The 24,163-nt window shown below is 38.5% G+C and overlaps 1 protein-coding gene across 7 annotated transcripts in view; it reads right to left on the bottom strand.

Moving 5' to 3' along the window:
• Positions 1–24,163, bottom strand: part of CHD2 (chromodomain helicase DNA binding protein 2) — a 103,911-nt gene that overhangs the window by 30,078 nt on the left and 49,670 nt on the right. For all 7 annotated transcript variants that reach the window (XR_003681756.2, XM_055088202.1, XM_028495243.2 and 4 more), the window contains 8 exons: positions 17,206–17,394; positions 10,803–10,965; positions 10,311–10,463; positions 7,744–7,815; positions 4,537–4,686; positions 3,621–3,769; positions 2,475–2,571; positions 1,951–2,043 (listed from right to left, as the gene is read on the bottom strand). Coding sequence is in view for 6 of the 7 variants with exons in the window: in XM_055088202.1 (XP_054944177.1) it covers positions 1,951–2,043; positions 2,475–2,571; positions 3,621–3,769; positions 4,537–4,686; positions 7,744–7,815; positions 10,311–10,463; positions 10,803–10,965; positions 17,206–17,394 (1,066 nt within the window). In the remaining variant the exon portion in view is untranslated. The remainder of the gene's footprint in view (positions 1–1,950; positions 2,044–2,474; positions 2,572–3,620; positions 3,770–4,536; positions 4,687–7,743; positions 7,816–10,310; positions 10,464–10,802; positions 10,966–17,205; positions 17,395–24,163) is intronic.

Here is a 24,163-nt window from a genome sequence, read left to right as displayed (position 1 = left end):
TGCCCCACAGCGGGGGGGGACAGAGCAGTGAGGGGCCCGCGTCCAGAAAAAAAAAAAAAAAAAAAAAAAAAAGAAAAAAAAAAAAAAAAAAAAAAAGTACAGAAGCTAAAGGTATGTAAGAATTTCAGATGCTCAAAACTGCATGTTAGGTCTTAGGAATAAAAACAAGAACACAAAATGCAAAAAACTGAAACAAACCTGGAAGAACATTCCATTTATTTCATATCAAATATTTAATATATTTAGACCAGGACACCATCATGAAGATTACTTCTGTTTAAGAAGGGAGCAGTAGCCATAGAAGTGAAATCCAGTTGAAACACTAACAATTCACCTCCATCCTCTGCATCCACAGACACATTAACTCTGATCCTAGAGCTCTGTGATCCACTCAACTCCTTCCTTTTTCTTCCACTAAGACAACTTCTACCGGCAGCCAACGTTGCACTTCATCACAAAATAATGCTTCCTTTCAAACACTTCTTCCTCAACCCTTATGGGTCTACCACACATAACCATCAATGTAACCTCCAGGTCTTCCCTGCTTCTCTAACATGCATGGAACCAAACCATGATGAATCCATTCAACCACGTTCTCACTGGAATCTGGGAAACTTTTGCCACTTTGATAACTCTTCTATGCCTTCCAAGCCCATCTCCCACCTTGAGATGGCCAACTGATTCAACTTCTCTGACCTCAAGTATTTCTGGAGCAAGTCATATGATCCTGCTGACTGGCTCTAATGTGAAGCCCCATCTTCTAAATTCAGCTCTACACCGTAAACCAAGTTCCTCCTGGCAACTCCTGGCCCCTGGATGGGACTATCCCAAATCTTTTCCACTTCTCAGCAAACACCTCACTTAACTTACTGGTAATTAAGGTCACCAGTTGGCACACCTACATCTTCTCTCCCCTCTATTCCCTGAAGTGTATACTTTCCTTTTTCTTTCAAAGACCAGTTCCTCCATCTGTGCTTTTGATTATATCTGTTCCAGTCTCCTCCTGGGCAATGTGCAATCAAATTTTCCTTCTTTCCTTAGAACCTTCAGTATTTCCCTATTCTCAATTTCTTTCCTCAACCTAGAAACATGGTAACACCTTTAAAAAACTTTGCCTTGCTTGATTCTTCTATCCTCATAAATTACTTTCACTGTTCTCTTCACTAAGCTTTTTTTTTTTTTTTTTTTTTTTTTTTTTTTTTGCGGTACGCGGGCCTCTCACTGCTGTGGCCTCTCCCGTTGCGGAGCACAGGCTCTGGACGCGCAGGCCCAGCGGCCACGGCCCATGGGGGTCCCGCGGTATGCGGGACCCCCCCGGACCGGGGCACGAACCCGTGTCCCCTACACTGGCAGGCGGACTCCCAACCACTGCGCCACCAGGGAAGTCCCACTAAGCTTTTTAATAATGTCTATACTCAATGCTGTCATCTCCTACTCATCAGGTGCCCAGCTTCTGCATTTAGTCCTGATCTCATTTAATTTTCTATCAACTACCACTAACTACCCCATAACTGTCCTTAAAAAAAAATCCCACCAAGTCAAGAGCTTCCCAACTGTCACCTTCTATTTTCATACCTTTGACCTCTCTTTCTTATGATTCTATTAATGTCTCTCCCACGACCTCTCCACCCCTCCCAGAGCTCCACATTATCAAGTTCTCCACCTATCTCACTGACAGCTTACTCTCAGCCCTTGTCACACCGACTTCTTTTCCTCTACCCACTGAATCTGGGCAGGATGGACCACTTCAGTGGTGACCCTCATGGGGAGGACTATACAGTCTATACCCACATCATACTTGGAACTCTAGAGAATGATTTTGAGGGGTATGAGTCAACTTAGGTAAAGAGAAAAGCAGAGTCCCTTGCACCCAGAAAGTACTGACAGGCATTACTTATTATTGATTCATGAATCAATGCCAAAGACTTTCTCAGACAATGACTTTCACACCTTAAATTGTGACAGAAGCTCATCTGTTGCACTTGTTGAGACTTCATTCTCTCTGGTTTCAGCCAAGCGCAAAATTTCATCTATATCCATTTCCTAAAAGAACAAGAGCAACACAAACATGGTAAAAAGGCAAGCAGTGGTAAGCATTTACTGAAAATGACTGGTGCAAATAAACCAACTCACTTCTCTGATATTCCATTTTCTTTTACACTCTCAGTTTCATGTCCTTTATATCCAATGTTTCAAACTACTATTTATACAAATGATAAGATGAAACTTCAGAAATTATGAGAAATAAAATTGGAATAAAAAAGACCAAAGACAAAATCCTCAAATGCTTTTCTCATTCTTTCCTAGTCAATTTAGTAAGAGCTTTTAGCTCTGTAAGAAAAAAAGAGAAACTATGTTCTGCAAGTCACTACCGTTTCCTTATAAAAGCCTCAGACTCAGAATTGCTTCCAGAAAAATTCAGACTCTCACAGATGATACTTATCAAGAAATTTTTTTCCCTTATTGTTGACTACCTGAGGCTCTGATTCCTCCCCTTCAAGTTCTTTGAAGAGATCCTCCGCTCCAAATTTCAAAATCGCTGTCAGCTCTTCTTTATTAAAAGGATTTGAACTGCAAAAATAAAATGTAGTTATAATCTTTTAGGAATGTCAGATAACCTCTATGGAGTTCTAAATATCTATTCTTCATAAAGAGGTCAAATTACTGGTGAAGATATAAATTCTGCCACAAGAAAAATGATCTCACAAATATTTCATGTTTTTTAATCCACAGGATGAGTCTGCAGTGGTAAACCTAACCTAATAAAAGACTAAGGAATCAATTATTTTAATGTTGATTCATCTGTTACATGGTTAAGCAAGAAAGATAATTGGCAACATGAGAGAAGGGTGTTCTCTCTTTGTCCTTTGACTCAGAAAGTTACCATTCACCAAGAATTTTCAAACTCCTCATCTCTGGTCCAAAATAAAAGAACAAGCTTTTTCTGCCTCGTTTCCTCTTTAATGGAAAATTATCATCATTAATTAGGAAGGGCTCATTTGATCTCACCTGTAACACAAGTTGTAGGACTGCCTCAGAAGATACTCAACAATTTGGTCAAAATGTAAACTCTCTAAGAGAAATACTGTGTTTCCAAATAAAGCCAACTAAAACTTAACTACTTTCCTTTTATAGCCTTCTGTTTTCAATAGGAAAGATAATCTCCACACAAACATTTTTACCAACAGTAAGAAATAGATACCAATTCAATCTGGTGCATTCTCACTGCTGAAAAGTCCAAGGCAACACTGCGCCAGGATGAAAGCCCAATGGGGAGCACACAGCTGCCACTGCTGCTGCTGTGTCATATGTCACAGGCAGAGCCAAAAGCAAAAGGCAAGAGAGGAGGGCAGGAAAGAAAGAGAGAGGGCACATAAGAAAAGGGCTGATATGGAAAAAAAAAAAAAAAAAAAAAAAAAAAAAAAAGAACCCGAAGAAGAAGGAGAAACAGCGAGAGCAAAATAAAATGAAAATGCCATCTTCTTGCAGTTTTAGCTTGGCCTTTTCCAGGTAATTAATGGATTAATGTCTGTTGTAAAGCATCCTATTAGAAAAATGAATTATACCAAATGTTGACATAAAATTGACTCTGCTACCTCTCCCACCTTTCTGGCACTTACTTGGACCTTCCAGAGTTGTTTTCCAGAACTGTCCGGCCAGTGGTATCCATGCGCTGAATCACCAGATGGTCCAATACCATCTTCTTTTTGGCCCGTTCTATGATCTCTTCCTCCACGGTCCCCTTTGTAACCAAGCGGTAAATATTTACCTGTAGGAAAAGGAAATGTTATGCTTATGCCTGATCACACATACAAACAAGTTACCTCTGTCTAAAACCAAGGAGGAAAATAAAAAAATATTTGTTCTCTGCTATGGCATACCACTTGTAAGCCATCCATCCAAGCAGACAACTTAAGTATTGTACATGCAATATTTTTACTATCTGCAGCACGTTACATTCTTAAATAAAATAGCCTCTAAGGAATTGTTATTATAGCCTTGTTCTAACAATAAAAATGCTGCTAAAGAATGATCTGTCTCATTGAAATTGAATCTTTGGCCACATATGAAACTTAAGAGGTACCCAGTACTAGAGCAGACTTTGAAATTCATCTACGAAGGAAACAAGTGTGTACGTTTCCAACATACCACAGAGCTAATACTGGTCATGTGTAATAAAAGTAGACCATCTTGAACAATGTTAGAATATTTTAACAACTTTTCCATAATAAAATAGATGGAAAATTTCAATTCTAAGTCTATTCATCACATATCTTAGAGTAAGCCAGAAAGTTACTGGTGATATACTTTTAACACAGCGAAAGAGAACAGTTTCATATCTATAAGCTCATCTCAGCCCCAAAGACAGCTTCTCTGTACTAATTAACAAACAGACATCTACCCTTGGGGAAATGAAGACAAAACAGGGAAAAAAAAAAAAAAAAAAAAAGCATTTTATAAACATCCTGAAAGGGCTGAATAACCTCCCCTGCCCCCTCCCCTCCAAGCCATATCTAGAGGCCCCTCTCTACTGACCTGCTTCTTCTGACCAATTCTGTGGGCTCGGGCTTGTGCCTGCAAGTCGTTCTGGGGGTTCCAGTCAGAATCAAAGATGACGACTGTGTCCGCTGAAGCCAAATTGATTCCCAGGCCACCAGCCCTTGTCGAAAGCAGGAAACAGAAGTCCTGTACACAATGCAATATACTACTTTATGCAGTGGCCTTCTCAGAAACAGTTTCACAGTCCAATAAGCCCTTATACCTGGAAACCCCTGCAGGTGTGAAGAAAAGTGAGATATGATGGACAAACTTTATGGAGGCTACAAGAATGTCAGGGACTTGATGGCAGAGTGAATTTTCATTTGATTAAGAGGTAAGAGTCAGTGCAATGAACTAAGGAGTAATGTAGAATCTGATAAGGCAACAGGAGCAAAAGAATTGGTGTTCTCTCCTGGCTAAAACTAGTATACAAGCAGTTAATAGAAACCAGACAAACTTAATTATCATGAGGATGGTTTTAGCAAGTTGCTTAGATACTTATTTCCTGGGTAAAGGTGGATTATGCCATGTAAGGCAGTCAGTATGAGCAAGGAGACTTTATTGGGTAAATGTCCATTCATTTGTTAGGCTGGTGAGGAATACAGAAACACTGTACTAACAGATCACACGACTGAACCACTGGACAGCACAGGATCCTCAATCACCACGGAACATGCACAAAGAAAACCAGAGCAGGTGTGGCCGAACAGCAGTGTGTGGGAAAGACCCAGGCGCTGACATATTCCAGTTTCCACAGCAATGATTATAGAGACTGGGCAGGCACAGTACACCTGCCTGCATCTGAGTGCTCAGAAAAAAAATGGGCAGGAGGCAGAGAATAAACTCTATGAGCCAGAGAAAACCAAAGCCAAACAGATTTCTATTTCCAGGGAATTTGGTCATGTATCAAAGACTGACACCTTTCTGGCATGGAAATGGCACTCAAAAACTGGTAGTTCTGAGTTACATTTTGATAAATGGGTATATTTAATACATATACACAGATGCAATGAAAAGGTCTCCACATTCTAAATAACAGTCACATTCACCAACATTATGACATAGAAATAAAAATGGAGAGCTGTCTCACAAGAGCTTTAAACAATTCCAATAAAGAACTGATTAACAGGGGGGTTGAAGCATAGTCTGTGAGCCTTGGTAGAGATACCGAGCAACACCACACTCTGAAGAGAAGCCTGCAGGTAAACACTTGAGAAATGAGACTCCTAAAACTTAAATGAAATCTGGGGTCTGAATGATCATAAGAAATATTTTCAATGTCACTCTTTATCAAAGACAATACGAATTATATTGATATTATTTGTGCCTATTATCAAATGGTAAAATGGAAATATTCATACATAAGCATTATGAATATAAATTGTTTGGAAAGAGTGATTTAGCAAAATATATCAAAAATCTTTTTTACATGCTCATATCCTAGCTAAACATCTGACAACAATAAAATGGTCAAATAAATGATGGAACAGGCATGAGAAAATATTAGAAATTACAGTTTTTTTAAATCTTTAATGACACGGGGAAATGCTCAGAGTAGAATTTTGAATGAAAGGCGCGCATAAAACTATATGCAGCATGATCCCAATTGGGCAAACATAGAAAGAAACAAAGGGTTTCTTCCAGGATGAATGGAAATGCACCCAAATAATGTGAATATAGCAAGCTTTCTCTGGGATGGAAGTTTTCTTCTTTGTATAGTATTCCTTCTTTGTACTCTTCACCATCTTCCAAAATTTCTAAATGTGTTTATAATACTTTCCCCCAGTAATAAAGTAATTTTTAAAATTAATTTTAAAAAGACTCAAGAGTTGCAGAAAATGGTAAAGAATCTCTATTCTATATCTAGCCATCGGACAGGGGAATCAACAGAGAACTACGAAGAAAGCCACTTTAGCTTTTTTTTGAGAAAGGGCGATATGAAACATTCAACTCACACTGTGTTTTAAACTAACAGTAGGGACCACAAAACCAATCTCAACAAATACTGAAGAAGAGAAACAGGTAACACTGATGGGGTGCTTGCTATGTACCAGGCCCTGCGCTCAGTGCTATGTGTGGAGTATTGCACTTAGTCGTCACAGCAGGGTTATGATGAAGTAGGGCATCATGGTGCTTTTACAGTTGAGAAAATAGGGAGGAGAGAGAGGAGGATGGAATTAGATGGTTATCAATGTTTTTAGTAATTACATTCCTCTTCTCCTTGACCATTCAGAGCCTTGGTTCTGAAGAGATTAGTGCCCAAAATTCCTCAAGGAAAACTAAAATTTTAGGCTGGAGAAACAGCCAGAATACCATACTCTAACTAGGCTTATGTGCTATTCAAGGGGCAGGAGTCATACCATTCTGGAGTGACAGACAGACACTAAGAGTGTTCAAAGCCCTTGAGAAAGAAGGAAGTTAAGCCTGGTCTATCTATACAGAATAGTGGCCCAGACTTCAGAAGCTCTAACGTTCTCTCCAGAACACTTCTAGCTCTACCTCTGGCCCTCACCATGGCTTTCTTAACTCCTCACACCACTATAGCCTTACTTACACTAAACTTCTTTTCCCTTCTTCTCTCACATCCCATGGTATTTAATAGTTTAATATGCACAAATTACAAGGTTACCACGGTTTCTAACTTGTCCTAAGCACTCTTCCACATGTACCTTAAAAACAAAATACTTTATAGTGCCAAATTCAAGTTGGATACTTAACAGATTAACCAATGTTGCTATTAGCCCAAGCAAGGGAATTAAGCCACATCCTACTGGGGTCCAACAAATCTGAGACATAGCAAACATACTTTTCAAGACTCAAATCACCAAAAAAAGTATAGATCAGAACCTTCTGATGTAACATACATGTCAAAATTAATCCTACCAGCCAGCCCTCCCCAACCCTTGCCTTGTGGTTCTTCTAGGCCCAGAAATTTGGCATCTGAAAGCCACCAGAGAACCCTCAGTTGATACCGGAACTACTCTGTCATTAATCCAGACCAGGGGAGATAAACAAGCATGCATATGCTTTTCTGGATTGACAAACAACAAAATTAAGAGGCATCTTTAGTGATTTCTCCTTCCCTTATCAGGTAGGAGAGTTGCACTGTGAAATGTTTCTGAAACAGAATACATTAAGCTAGAAAGGCTTTCCCCTTGATACAGAGCCCAAGCTGCCCAAATAACAAAGCCATGCATGCTATACCTCAGACCCATCTGCATTGAAGTGGTCCAGTGCCTGTTTTCGGATTTCTCCCTTGATGGAACCATCCAGACGCTGTAAAAATAAACCACAAGAAAATCATAAGGTAGGAAGATCAGCTACACCCAAAATAGAACACCAGACTTGTAACCTTCATCACTCCAACACCCACTGAGTAAAAATAACCGGAACACACTGGCAAAGTGCTGTCCAGGGGCTGTGCTTCAGCAGAACACCCGACTTGCCCCAAGCTCTCCGGTTACAAACTCAAGGTCAGAAGCTTTTGATTCTAAGGGTCATCTAGGTTTATCCAAGGATCAGAATGGCCACCAGGACATAAGGAGAAAGGTGGCAACCCAAGCTGTGCTTAGAGGCTTTGTCTGCTTCTACATCTGTGGGTACCAAAGAGATTAGGAAATAGTACCAATGGTCACCTCATAATTAGCTCCTGCAGAAAAACGGTGCTCCTTAGCTACATGGCTAAAAGTTGCCCTGTTATTAAGTGCTCCATAAACCAAAAAATTATTTATATAATTTTGTTTGGAAAACATTTTCCCATAATATTGAAAATGCTAAAATTAAGTGAGTTATATATCCCAGCTTTTCTGAAAATTACACTCTAAAATCAGAGCAAAGTGTTCGAACAGCCAAAATGTATCTTCAAGAGAGCCTCTGGCGTTTACTAGCACATACAATTCTTACATTAGACTATATGTCAATTCTAGGTCCAAAACAATGTCACCATAGAGAAACCATATAATACATAAATACTGAAGAATTACTACTTGTATGCTATATATAAAGCATTTCTCACTCTTTAAAATCATTTTCACATTACTTCCCCTTAATCACCACTTGAGATAAACTACCTCATTTTACCGAAGGCAAAACTGACCAGGCAGATGCTGTCAGCTGACCAGTGATCAGTGACAGGAGAGGGGTGGAGTCTGTGGAAGGACCTACAGCTCAGCGCTCTGTCCACCAAACCCAGAGCCACCTGATCCACAGGTAGAATCACACATGGGAACCCCCTTTCTTCTTTCTGACTACCAACTCTACTGAGAGCCTTGACCCAAAGATAAGTTTAAATGGCAGGTTCACAACCAGTATTTGAAATGAGAAAACCCAAATGCCCTCTTTTCAATATTCTAAGAGAAGATATTAGGCATGATAACCTGAGTGGACACCAGACTACTCATTCCCTAGAGAGAAAAGTAACGTATTCTTATTTTACTTGATACCAAATGATGTGCTAGACCTGAAAGCTCCCAGGGGTCAGATGTACTGAGAGATCACTGACTCTCTGTACTGTGCTATTTTTAATAACAACCACGGTATTTAACTATATTCTAAGACAACTGCTGAAAGACCACACAAGGTATTATGGATATAACAACGCCTTTCAGGGTATGCTGAAAGAAAACCTGTTACTGAGTTTTAAAGCTTGGCCTTCTTAGAGAGAATCACTGCCTTCAACTACCTTCAGTATCAGCATAACTGCATGAGTCCATGCAAAATTAAAGAAAAAATTTATTTAATGCAAGGCAGGGCTTCCCTGGTGGCACAGTGGTTAAGAATCCACCTGCCAAGGCAGGGGACATGGGTTCGAGCCCTGGTCCAGGAAAATCCCACATGTTGCAGAGCAACTAAGCCCATGCATCACAACTACTGAGCCTGCACTCTAGAGCCCACAGGCCACAACTACTGAGCCCATGTGCCACAACTACGGAAGCTTGTGCACCTAGAGCCTGTGCTCCACAACAAGAGAAGCCACTGCAATGAGAGGCCTACGCACTGCAACGAAGAGTAGCCCCCGCTCGCTGCAACTAGAGAAAGCCCGTGTGCAGCAACAAAGACCCAACACAGCCAAAAATAAATTAATTTTTTTAAAAATCAAGGCATTATAAAAATATTAGGCCAAAAGTCAAGGTAAATTGCACACGTCTATAAATAAATCAGAGATAAGTTTCCCCATTGTCTAACACATAGAAAAATATGCTGAAGAAACTCTTTTTCCCCCTTATTTTTCTCCTTATCTTACAAGAGATTAATGAATGAAGACAAAAACCCAAAATTATAATTCTGCAAAGTATATTCAGGGATGACCAAGGTTTCAAGTATACTGTTCTCCTGAGTTCCCCAGCCTCACAGCCAGGGTCAACTTCCTTTGGGGTGAAATATAAAACACTGTCACCTCTCTTTTTCTTTCTTTCTTAGGATTTGGGCTTCTGTCATCAGGTTCACACTTCTTTCCTCACTACTTTTACCACAGGCTCAGAGATGTAAGATACCATCTAACAACACTTCTCTTGCCCAATTTTCCTTTCTCTAATCCCCATCCCTCACCCACCAAAAAAGAATAATCTTCCCATGATCTTGTTCATTACAGGGTAGCCTAAAGGCATGAAAGTAAAAATTAAGACCCGCCTGGAACCTTAATCTCAATTTGTTTCAAACAAGAAAACTCTTGTTTTCTCCTTTAGGATAATTTAGCAAGCAAAGCATACAACCTAGAGGGAGGGAGGGAGGAAAGGAGGAAGGGAGAGGCCCCAAGTACCAAGCATCCTCACCTGGAAAGGATAGTGCTTAATAGTCAGGTACTCAGCCAGGATATCCAACATTCTCACCATCTGAGAGAAGATAAGGACTCTGTTCCCTCTTTCTCGAAGTCTTGTCAACAGTTTATCTAATAGAATCAGCTTCCCACTGCTCCTGATCAAGGACTGAAGATTGAAAAGACATTCTAATCATCATGTTCAAAAGCATACTTCAATCTGCCCTTCCTCTCTAATAAGAGTTCATATTTTTAAAATCATCTTTAAGCTTTTGGAAGCCTTCTGCAATCTAGCTGACAAGCAATTCCTAAAATGCTCTTTACCTAGTACCTGTGATAACATACTTTCCAGATTTTTCCTAGCTATTTGACTTTTCTCACCTGTTTTTAAAGCTTCTTTTGATGCTCCTTGAAGTTATCAAGGAGGAAAAGGAGCATTTTGATAAAAAGCATCTATAGAAACTAAAGTGTCTTTAAGAAAGTAGTTACAAACAAGGTAAGCACACACCAGAAGAATCTCCTGTCCATTTTCCCTCTCATTTTCTTCGGGAGGTTTAATGAGATAACAGTGGTTGCAGCACTTTTTCAGTTCCATCACAATATTAAGGAAACCAGATGTGCTGCCTCTTGTTCCTTTGGCAAGAGCCTTGTAATTCCTAGTCAGAATCCATCTGCAAATTAAGATAATAATGATATTATTAGATTCAAAGAAAGAGAGAGTTGGGGATATCAGCAGATTATAAAAGGAAATAGTGTTACTGAGGGTGGGAGGCAGCGGGGGCGGGGGGAGTTAAAAAGGCAGGGAGGGATGCTTTATTATATATCTCCTGCCACCTAACAAGGAACCCTCACACATCTCCAGTCAGATTCAGACCATTAATCATTCTATTGGCTATTTCAACCTGGCTGAACACAGGAATATTAAAAGAAAGATCCCACATGCCGCAACTAAAAGATCCCTCATGCCGCAACGAAGACCCAGCACATCCAAATAAATACATAAATAAATGTTTAAAAAAAAAAAAAAAAAAAAGAAGCTACGTACCCATTTAAACTGTTGTAAAAGGGTATTTTACATAATACAGTGTTCATAACGAGTATGTTTTATATCCCAGTTTGAAAATATTAGAACTGCTTTTTTTGAGTAGTGAAATTTCTTTACACTTTTAGCAATCACACTTTTAGAAATCCATCTCAAAGAGGAATTCTCAAGGATTCTCACCATCACACTATTTATGAAAGTATTTGAAATTATCCAAATGTCCATCACTAGGAGACTAGTTGAATAAACTACGCTACAGATCCACTATGCAGTTGTAAAAAGAAAGGACTGTCTCTATAAACTACTATGGAGTGCTCTCCAGCACAGCCGATTCCCATCACTAAGTGAAAAAAGGTATAGAAAAATGCATACAGTATGCTACCACTTGCACAAGAAGGAGGCAATAAAAAAAGTTAACATGTATGTGCTTGTATTTTAAAAATTGAAAAATAAAGGAAAGATAAACATTAAGATTTTTAAATATAAAAGTAATTACTACCTAAGGAAAGGAGGGACTAGAATGGAGGAAACAAGGATAGAAGCCAGATACCTCTGAACATGCCAGGCATGGCAGCTTTGCCTTTGGAACTCCATAAATATTATTATAAATAATCATGAAAAAAATTAAACAAAGCAATCCCTAAAAAAAAAAAAAAAAAAAAAACACTAAAATGAAATAAATAAACTATTGTATCCAGTCAGTACCTAACCAAAGAAAAACCATCTCAAGTGCTTTAAGCCTCTTACCCATTTTTAGTGGTATATACCTTTAAAAACAAACAAAAAAATACTATTTTAAAAAACCTTAACCTGTTTTTGTTCTGCATCTTGCTAGTGGTAATCCTGGCACCATTATTTTAAGACTGTGTGTGTAGTGTGAATTAGGCTGGTGCACTTGAGAAGTCGAATTTTTGGCATGGGTATAAGTTCATTAAGGTCAAATAAAATTTCTGTAGTACTATTTAACTGGACAAAACTCATGATGTATTTTTATCTTTAAAAACAAACAAATTTCCTAACTCTGTCCACTTTAAAGACCAGTGAATAATGTCTGCTGCAGTTGCAAAGAGCACCCCCAGTGCCATTTGTAACCTCCAAAAACCATTTTCCAATGAAACAGTATGTGAAGCTTTTTGGCTGACTCTAGTTCTGGGGCAGGAAATGAACGAAACGAATCTGGGCATTTTATCATTCCAGAAAGCAAAGAAGCTATCAACTACCACTTGGATTTTGTCAAAAGAACTTGAACAAGCTCCCACTGGCTAAAACTGGGACCATTAGACCATGAGTATAGATAATAACTGCAACAGAATAAAACACAAACATGTTTATTGATGAATCAATAATCATACAAAAATATTCATAATCATACCAATAAGTCTCACTGGTCAAACCTCTGAAGGAAGATAGATAATCCATTTTTTCTATTGAAAACGTCAAAAATTCAACATGATGAACCCTGAACACATTATGTTGAGTGAGATAAGTCAGACAGAGCTAGACAAGTAACGTATGATATCATGTATATGTGGAATCTAAAAAAGCCAAACTTGTAACAACAGAAAGTAAAACAGTGGTTATCAGGGGGTGGGGAGTGGGGGATAGGACAGATGTTGTTTAAGGGTACAAACCTGGAATGTGTAGTAAATAATCCCTAGAGATCTAATGCACAGTATAGTGAATACAGACAACAACAATGTATTATAATCATCAACCTTGCTAAGAGACTAGATTTAACAATCCCAACCACTAAAAAGAAAGGATCATCATGTAATGTGACAAGAGGTGCTAATTATCACTACAATGGCCATCAGATTAAAATATATAAATGCATCAGATTAACATGCTACACACCTTAAACTGTACAACATTATATGTCAAATGTACAGTCAGCCATCCACATCCACAGGTTCCACATCTGCAAATACGGAGAGCCAACTATACTTTGCCATTTTATGTAAGGAACTTAAGGATCCATAGATTTTGGTATCCGAGCGGGGGGCGGGGGGGCGGGTCCCTGGAACCAAACCCCTGTAGTTACCAAGGGACAACTGTATTTCAATTTAAAAAAAAACAATAAATAAATAAATAATTTTAAATTAAAAAATCAGAAAGAACCATGCATTTATTCTGTCTTTCCTATAAGAACTGTTCCTCACTGATGTGGGGAAGTTTCTTTTTACAGAAGTATTCCAGCTAATAAACAAAGGAGTAACAAAAGTTGAATATTACCACTTTGTAATCCCTAATGAATTAATGATCTAGGCAATGCTCATCAACATTTGCTAATATCACAAGAAGACAACCTCCTATGATAGACTGCATTCTGTGAAATACTCACACTGAATCTGGGTCTAACCAACCTTCTACACTTATCTGTGAATGTAAAGGGAACAATGTGTTCTCAGGAAAATATTAAATGATGCCATGGAGGTGGAATCAGGAAAATACAGGCTGTGAAAAAAATCTATGGAACACAGACTCAGTTTCTTCACTCAAAAATTTACAAGGACGGAGGAGAAAATGACTTAAAATAAACTTAAGAGATATGTCAACCAATAATAATGTACGGAGCTTACTTAGATCACAATGCAAACAAGCAAAATGTGTGTGTGTGTGTGTGTGTGTGTGTGTGTGTGTGTGTGTGTGTGTGTGTCTAGGACAACCAGGAAAATGTAAACACTCACAGTACATTATAAAAATAGTAAGGAATTAATGGGGGTTTTTTTTAGGCATAATAAAAATAATATTGAAATTATGCTTAACTTTTTTTTAATTGAGGTATAGACATATAACGTCATGCGTTTCAGATGCATAAAACATGATAATGAGATATTTTTATACATTGCAGAATGATCACCACAATGTCTAGTTACCATCCATCTCCATAAATAGCTACAACTTTTTTTCCCTTGTGATGGGGACTTTTATGATCTACTCTCTTGCAAATTTCAAAAAAGAAAAACTGCAATTCAGAATTATTACTGTCACCATGCTGTACATTTCATCCCCGTGACATATATTTCATAGCTGAAGTCTGTAACCTTTTGACTCCCTTCACCCATTTCTCTCACCATCCTCAACCCCTGCCTCTAGCAACCACCAATCTGTTCCATGAGCTTGGGGAGTTTTAGGGGTTTTTTTCTTAAGAGTCCTTATCTGTTAGAGATATATAGAAACACTTATGATTTGGACCTGGAATATGTTTCGTATGACCTGAGGGTGGAAATGGGGATGCAAAAGAAGATATAGATGAACTAAGACTGGCCAAGAGTCAGTAAACATAAAAGCTGGATTATGGATACACACCATTCTATTTTTGTATGTGTTTGAGATTTCCCATAATAAAAAGATTTTTAAAAATCAAGGCAGTGTTAGGCAAAAAAGTCAGATAGTAATTTTTGAAAATTAAATTCTTGTTTTTATTTAGTTGTATTAATTGAGAACAAGCAGGGAGTAAATTGATACAGCCACTACAGAGAACAGTATGGAGGTTCCTTAAAAAACTAAAAATAGAACTACCATACAACTCAGCAATCCCACTACTGGGCATATACCCTGAGAAAACCATAATTCAAAAAGAGTCATGTACCACAATGTTCATTGCAGCTCTATTTACAATAGCCAGGACATGGAAGCAACCTAAGTGTCTGTCGACAGAGGAATGGATAAAGAAGATGTGGCACATATATACAATCAAATATTACTTAGCCATAAAAAGAAACGAAATTATTTGTAGTGAGGTGGATGGACCTAGGGACTGTCATACAGAGTGAAGTAAGCCAGAAAGAGAAAAACAAATACCGCATGCTAACACAGATATATGGAATCTAAAAAGAAGTGGGGGAGGGGTGGTCTGAAGAACCTAAGGGCAGGACAGGACTAAAGACGCAGACATAGAGAATGGACTTGAGGACACGGGAAGGGGGAAGAGTAAGCTGGGATGAAGTGAGAGTGGCGTGGACATATATACACTACCAAATGTAAAATAGTTAGCTAGTAGGAAGCAGCCGCATAACACAAGGCGATCAGCTCAGTGCTTTGTGTCCACCTAGAGGGGTGGGATAGGGAGGGTGGAAAGGAGACGCAAGAGGGAGGGGATATGAGGATGTATGTATACATACAGCTGATTCACCTTGTTATACAGCAGCAACTAACACATTATAAAGCAATTATACTCCAGTAACGATGTTAAAAAAAAAAAAAGGGCTTCCCTGGTGGCGCAGTGGTTGAGAGTCCACCTGCCGATGCAGGGGACACGGGTTCGTGCCCTGGTCCGGGAAGATCCCACATGCCACAGAGCAGCTAGGACTGTGAGCCATGGCTGCTGAGCCTGCGCATCCGGAGCCTGTGCTCCGCAACGGGAGAGGCTACAACAGTGAGAGGCCCGTGTACCGCAAAAACAAACAAACAAACAAAAAAACCAAGCAAGTAATATCATTAGAAAGATTACCAGACCTCTAACTTTAAAAGACCGTAATTTTCATGGCAATACAATTATTTCCAATCATTCCAGATCCAACTTTAAATCATCAAAACTGAAAGTCCATGACAAGTACCTTATATACCACCCTCTGTCTCAAACCCACCATTTTACATTTAACATATTATAACCTAAACCAAGTCCATAACCTGCCCATGCCACTTGGAGTGCTAGAAGAAAAGAGTCTTCACCCTTTGGTACAAAGGTGAGTGCTTTTCCTTCTGAACTTCCACACTCCCCTGCATATACCTCAATTATAAACAACACTTTGTATTATTTGTCTCTAGTCTGTCTTCTCTACTAAACAACAGGCTTCTGGCAGGAACACATTCCATTCACCTTCATATTTCCAGTATCTAGCAGAATGCCTGGCATGTTGCAGAACTTGAAGCAAATGACTGAACGTATGGCAGAGAAGAAATATATGAATGAATAAAACATGCCTGTTTATCAGTAGGGGGATAAGCCTAAGAACATATATTTCAGACCACTTAGATAATGAAAAGTACTGTGCAAATTCTCACCTAAAACAGAAAGAACAGTAAATCTTCCTCTTTCTGACCATAAATAAATTGCTACTTAAATCTGTCTTGAGGCTTCACTGGAATAGGCAGTTTGTCAGTTATATATCTCATGGCTTCCTGGTACTGATCTTTTTTTTTCAATTTATTTATTTCTTATTATTTATTTTTGGCTGCACTGGGTCTTTGTTGCTAAGCGCAGGCATTCTCTAGTTGCAGTGAGCAGGGGCTACTCGTCATTGCAGTGCGCGGGCTTCTCATTGCAGTGGCTTCTCTTGCTGTGGAGCACAGGCTCTAGGCATGCGGGCTTCAGTAGTTGCAGCACGTGGGCTGAGCAGTTGTGGCTTGCGGGCTCTAGAGCACTGGCTTAGTAGTTGTGGCGCACGGGCTTAGGTGCTCCGTGTCACGTGGGATCTTCCCGGACCAGGGCTTGAACCCATGTTCCCTGCATTGGCAGGCAGATTCTTAACCACTGCGCCACCAGGGAAGCCCCCTGGTACTGATCTTTTTTTAAAAAAAATTTATTTATTTATTTTATTTATTTACTGTTGGCTGTGCTGGGTCTTCACTGCTGCACTTGGTCTTTCTCTAGTTGTGGCGAGTGGGGGCTACTACTCACTGTAGTGCATGGGTTTCTCATTGCAGTGGCTTCTCTTGTTGCGGAGCACGGGCTCTAGGGTGCACAGGCTTCAGTAGTTGTGGCTCGCAGGCTTGGCTGCTTCACAGCATGTGGGATCTTCCCGGACCAGGGATCGAACCCGTGTCCTCTGCATTGGCAGGCGGATTCTTAACCACTGCACCACCAGGGAAATACCCCTGGTACTGATCTTAATCCCATTCAGGCTTAACCCAGCTAATAACTTACTTGTAATACTGTTTCTGAAGGGCTGACATCTCCACCCTGAGAATCTGTTCCACTTTGGCAGGAAGGGATTTCTCCACATCTTTTTTCACTCTCCGGAGAAGGAAAGGCTCTAGCACCTTATGAAGACTCTGATAGCCATTCTCTCTCCCTTTCCCATGGTCTTCCTCAAAATCTTCCCAGAACTCAAACCTAGAGATGACACAGTATAGTGTTACTTAATTACAAAGAAGAAAAAAAGCATTTGTCCAACTAAAATTTCTTTTTTAAGGAACCAAATAGGAAACAAAAATCTGTTAAAAAAAAAATGAGTCTTCCCTATAAGGAAAAATAAATTTTATCAGTCACTAGCTCTTGAATACGAGAGGCAAAAACAAAAAGGCAAGGGAAAACCAACTGAGTCAATTCCATCAGTCTACACTAGATAACAGCAGGTTTCCAATTCTGAGACTGGATCTAGAGTTCACAAAACATTTCAGTATATCATGCAAGTAGTATGTAAGTAACATAATAAGTTACTGTGATAAAATTTTAGGCACAAAAATTAATCATAAGGTATCTTTTAATAAGTTGCAATTTACTGGGAAAACAAAATTCAGAGGTCAAAGAATAATTAGTGGTGATATTACAGCTATCACTAGTCAGAGGTAAAAGTTATACAATTTCCATCAGTAATCCTCACTGCTCATAGATTAAAAAGTTAATGGATTATAATGACAGTAAACAAGAAGAGCAATACAAGTGATACGAACTTAATACTAATAGAACTTGGGGACACAAAATTAATGAATTTTAAAATGTTATACCCGTAATAATTTTTCCTGAACTCTACAGATAAAAGTTTCTCCTGTTTAAATCTTAATTTAACCACCTTTCGTTCACTAAAGGATTTGTGGAAGAAATCCAGTATGGGACATTATGATCAAATTTCTTTCAAAAATAAAAATTGAAAGAAATTTATTTCATGAGGCTTAGGAAAATATACTCTGACTTGCTACTAGAAAGCCAACAAAGCACTTGGAAGAAGTTGCTTAGTTTTGTGTGCAGACTGAAGCTCAGTGGGTGAGGCGCTGCCCCATGGTCTGCTTTCTGACACCAGGAAGCCCAGCTCTGCTGAGGCCAGTGAAGTCTCAGAATAATAAACTCCGTGACACGACATGTAATACGTTCCCTGATAACACAGAAAGTCAAAGACAGCAAATGCCAGCACTGTCACCAGGCACAAGGATGTCAACGGAGTCTGCTGCCATTCTCATTTGTGAACTCATGAATGACCAAGCATTTCATCAGGCACTAGGAGCATCAGTATCAGCCCTAGTGACAGCTGGTAAAGCCTGAAACAACCGTGTTCAGAGAAGCAGACAAAACGATCTTTTGAGGTAGAGATCTTAAAAACATAATTAATGCTTCTAGCTCAACAAAACTAAAGTGAATTGTATTTTGCCACACTGTTATGAAGATACTCTAAGAACATAAAATAAAATGAGGAGTTACAACTGATAAGAGGATTAAAAGGAACAATGTAAACTAAGCTATCTCAATACCATCTTGCACATAAAATGTATGAGGCAACTGGAAATGAGGGACCATCACTATATATCAGGCCATTTTCTGAAGAACTGGGAGATAATTTCAAGAGAATGTTTTAATTTATGTAACACATATTATAATTAATTAAAACTTTACAAGTCTAAAAACTTAAATAATAAACTTTTTTTTTTTTACAAGACTTACTTCCCCTACTGTTATAGGGAACAAATATTTTCACCCACCTAGTGTACTCTTACTAAGGAGTTAATATGAGATACTATTTCTTTATATACACATTGAACTGTTTATGAACTACCTGTGGCTGCTTTCCGTCTATACAGCAGATGAGTAGCTGTAACAGAGACCATAATGCCTACAAGTTGAAAATGTTTACTACCAGGTCCTTTAAGAAAAAGTTTGCTGTTCCCTGCAATAGACAACTGTCAATTTGTAACACCACATATATAAAAGGTATATGGTCATCGTGGTGAACTTATAATTATATAATGATACCACACCACAGCCTAGAGAGTCATTATTTTAGTTATTTCCCTGTTAATCAACTTCTGTATTTAACATGTCTCTCACCAAAGTAGAAACTATTTTGATTATTTAAATTTTCCAGACCTTGGGATTTTAGAAAAACAGAAGCTCACTCTACTGAGGAATAACAAAGAAGAAAATTAAATCAAAGCAGTGAGAATGGTATACTAGAAGTCATGAGATAAATACGTGAAAGGAAAAGTGCAAAAAAATTCACAGACTGGCCTAGACAGCAGAAGCAAAAGTAAAAAAAGATTTCAACACTAAGAGGTAAGATCTCTGAGAAAATACCCTATCAAACTGAGTTATTTTGTAGGGTGGGCATGAAGTACATATTTGCACATGATTATCTTTATAAGCTGAACTCTTTGATGTAGTCATAGATCTTTTTTTTTTTTTTGTGGTACACGGGTCTCTCACTGCTGTGGCCTCTCCCATTGCGGAGCACAGGCTCCAGACGCACAGGCTCGGAGGCCATGGCTCACGGGCCCAGCCGCTCCGCAGCACATGGGATCTTCCCGGACCGGGGCACGAACCCGTGTCCCCTGCACCGGCAGGCAGATTCTCAACCACTGCGCCACCAGGGAAGCCCCATAGCTCTATCTTTAATACCAAGCTCCATGCTTTGCAAAATACTACATGCAAAACAAAGTGGCTCACTGATATATACCTATAATAAGGGTAGTAATAACATACAGTAAGGGTAGGCTCCTGGCCAGAGCCGCCATGCAGGAAAGGTGCTCGGACTGACTCTGCACAAAGGAAACAGCATTTTAGTTGGTTAAAAAGACGAGTAACTTTTGGATGTTGAGAACAATTGCCTATCACAGTTGAGGAGGGGAGAGTCCAGAAGTTACCTGAGCAAACCTAATTCTCTTCTGTACAATAACAATTCTTCAGTGGATCATTTCCTTAAAAAGAACAAATGGTTGTACAGAGCCATAATGAACCTCAGGAACTACCGCCAAGGGTGGGGAAAATACTTCACAGGATTTGTCATCCACACAGTGAGCTCAGGCAGAAATAAAGGAAAATCTCCACTCCTTAACTAATGGGTTTCCTTCTTATACACGCATCTTTGTGAAAAATAATGTTTTTTAAAAAATGTTTGAAAATAATAATGTTTTAAAGACAAAGTTTGCAAAGAGAAAAGGCTGTCTTACACACACACACAGTGCATCTCTAACTCCAATCCATCCTTCAATAAGTAATCCAACTGGTCATATGGAAAACTTTGGCAGACACTATCTGAATGATCATCTCTAATGGAAAGAGTAATTCAAAGTTCCTCTCTTTCCAAAACGTAGCCCATGCTGGGTGGAATGCCACAGGTGCTTAACAGCAACAAAAAATGAATTATGGCCATTTAGGAGCCAAAATCCCTACCATCCACTTCAGTAGCCAAGTACAGAAGGGCAAATCTTAGCTAATCATTCATTGGAGGAAACTAGGCATCACATTTCTTTTTCTAAATATCAAGCATATATGATCCCACAGTGCCTCAAGATCCCTACTATGTAGAATGCTTTTACTTAATCTCAATGGTGCTATGAAGGATGTACTATTTCTCTTAGAATTTGAAGTTTAAAGGACATTGGCCTTGGTCACAGAAGACCAGAAACTGAATTCGTTCCACCCACTTATTAACCGTGTGACGTGAGACACATTTTCATCATCTCTCTATGACAGCATATTCTTATTACAATCTGAGGCTAAACGTATAGAGTGTATCAAAAATTAGATATAAGAAAACAATATAAAAGCTATAAAGTAATATACATGAAAATTCTCTTATCCATTTCAGAAAACAAAGATTAATAACTAATAATTGATAGCTCCACTGTCTCTAAACTTTTATACATTATCTGTTTTACAGCACATATATATAACCTTTGAAAAGCACACTTTATAAAAACATGGGCTTCTGCTAATACATGATGGACAGGGTATTCATTACAGAATGGACAGAATGTTTAAAAAGAGAAGGGGGCAACTGCTTCCCTCCTCAGAAAGGTGACTACTATTGACTTACAGAGCTCTATGGAAGGAACAGAGGATCCAGGTGAGCAGGAAACAGGACAGGCAAAAGATTAGCAGTGAGACAGGGTGGGTAAGGTGGAGGATGACAGAATGAGCAATATGAGGAGACCTGAGGAACCCGCTCACGTAGTGCTTCTCAACTGGTGGTAATTTTGCCCCTCTGGGGCACACTTGGCAATGCTGCGAGACATTTTTGGTTGTCACAACTGAGTCATTCCTGGCATGTAGTGGGTAGTGGACAAGGATGCTGTTAAACATCATATAATGCAAAGGAGAGTCGCCACTGTAAAAAAGAATTATCCAGCCCAAAATGTCAATGGTGCTAAGGTTGAGAAACCCTGTTCTAAGGGAAGGCATAGGAAGCAGGGGTGCAGAGGGGCCTCCTCTCTCAGAAGCATACTATAGTGAGGATACCTGCAAAAAAGGAAACAGTCTAGGCCTGTTCTACTAACAGCTATAGTGAGCATGTGCAAAATCAAAGTGGTCAAGTTTCTCTATCCATCTTCTGAAGAGTCTTAAACTACTCTTCAAAAATAAAGGTGAAGGGACTTCCCTGGTGGTACAGTGGTTAAGAACCCGCCTTCCAAGGCAGGGGACACAGGTTTGATCCCTGGTCCAGGAAGATCCTACATGCCTCAGAGCAACTAAGCCCATGTGCCACAACTACTGAGCCTGCGCTCTAGAGCCTGCAAGCCACAACTACTGAAGCTCAGACACCCTAGAGCCCATGCTCCGCAACAAGAGAAGCCACCGCAATGAGAAGCCCACGCACTGCAACAAAGAGTAGCCCCCACTCGCCCCAACTAGAGAAAGCCCACACGCAGCAACGAGGACCCAACGCAGCCAAAAAAAAAGGTGAAAAAAGAACAGCCACAGACAAATGAAGACAGAATTTGTGGTTAGAAGGCCTGCCTTACAAGAAATACTAAAGCGAGCCCTTAAGGCTAAAAGTAAGTGACACCAGATGGCAACTTGAATCCACAGGAAGAAATGAAGATCACTGGAAATGATAACATAAAATGGGTAAATATAAAAGATTGTATAAATATATTTTTCCCTTTTCTTAATTTCCTTAAAACACAAGCCTGAATAAAGCAATAATTATATCACTGTATTCTTAGGTTTACAACACAAGGAAGGAGGTGAAAATGGAACTATGATGCAGAAAAGTTGCTATATTTTACCAAAATTAAATCAGTATTAATTTTAAGAAAATTGTGATAAGATGTATATACTAAAAACCTTAGAGCAACCACTACAAAATAAAACTTTAAAAAATCAATTAACAGAAGAATCTAAATGGCAAACTAAAAACTACTTGTTGAAACAAAAGAAGGCAGTAAAAAAGAAACAAAAAAGAAATATGACATACAGAGGGAAAAAGCAAAATAGCAGACATAAATCCAACCATATCAATAACCACATTAAATGTGAATGAACTAAATACTCCAACCAAAAGGCAGAGATTGTCTAACTAGAGAAAAAAGGAAGATCCAACTGTATGCTGTCTACAAAAGACACATTTTAGACCCAAATAAACAGGTTCAAAGTAAAACAATGGAAAACAGTATTCCATGCAAACAGATACCAAAAGAGAGCTGAGGAGCTATAAGAAAATCAAAACAGACCTAAGGAACAAGAAATATTACTAAATATAAAGAAGAACATTTTATAATGATAAAAAGGTCAATAAATCAGGAATATGTAACAAATACAAATGTGCGCATACCTAACAGCAGAACCCCCAAACTGACAGAACTGAAAGAAGTAGGTCATTCCACAACTGTAGTTAAATATTAAAATACTTCACTCTCAATTACTGATACAACAACTAGACATGAAGTTAGCAAAGATACAGAAGGAAGACTATTAACCAAGTTGACTTAATGTACACTTATAGAATTCTACCCAACAAAAGCAGAATAAACATTATTCTTTTCAAGTACACATGGAATATATTCTCCAAGACAGAAAACATACTAGACCATGTAACAAGTAACAATTCATTTAAAGCATGCTCTCTAAGATAAAAGTAAACTACAAATCATTTGAGAAAAAATTAAATATTTGAAAATTAAATAACACACTTCTCAAAAAAAAAAAAAACCGCCATGCATGAAAGAAAAAATCAAAAGAGATATTCAAAAATAGGTGAAACCGAATGAAAACAAAAACACAAGATATCAACATTTATGGGATGCAGCTAAAGCAGGACATGGGGGGAACCTATACCTTTAAGTAACTATATTGCTAAAAGGAAGAGACTTAAATCAATAATCTAAGCTTCCATCTTAAGAAAACAAGAAAATTAAATGAAAAACAAAGGAAGGCAATAATAAAAATGAGAGTAGAAATAAATGAAATTCTAAAATAGAGAAAAAAACAAAATAACATCCAAAGCTGGTGTCTTTGAAAACGTCCCCAAAATTGTTAAAAGCTTTACCTAAAAAGACCAAGAGATGAAACACAAAATTGCCATAATCAAAAAATTATTTAGATCAGTATTGATCCTTCAAAAATTAAAAGGATTATGAGAAAATACTACAGCTTTATGCCAACAAATTAGACAACTTAGATGAAATAAACAAATTGTCAGAAAGACACAAATTAACAAAACTAAGTCAAGATGCAATAGAAAACCTGAATAGACCTATAACTAGAAACGGAAATAGTCATTAAAAACTTTCCCACAAACAGAAGCAAAAGCTCACAAGGCAAAACTGGTGAATCCTATCAAATATTTTAAAAAGAAGTAACATAAATCTTAAACATTCTGACCAACTCGGATTTATCCCAGGAATAAAAGGTTGGCTTAATCTAAAAAGGAACTAATGTTACATACCATATT

The sequence above is a fragment of the Physeter macrocephalus genome, chromosome 11, assembly GCF_002837175.3.
Source record: "Physeter macrocephalus isolate SW-GA chromosome 11, ASM283717v5, whole genome shotgun sequence".
Taxonomy (NCBI): domain Eukaryota; kingdom Metazoa; phylum Chordata; class Mammalia; order Artiodactyla; family Physeteridae; genus Physeter; species Physeter macrocephalus.
Note: the sequence above shows the minus strand (reverse complement) of the source record. Positions and strands in the feature narration are given on the sequence as shown.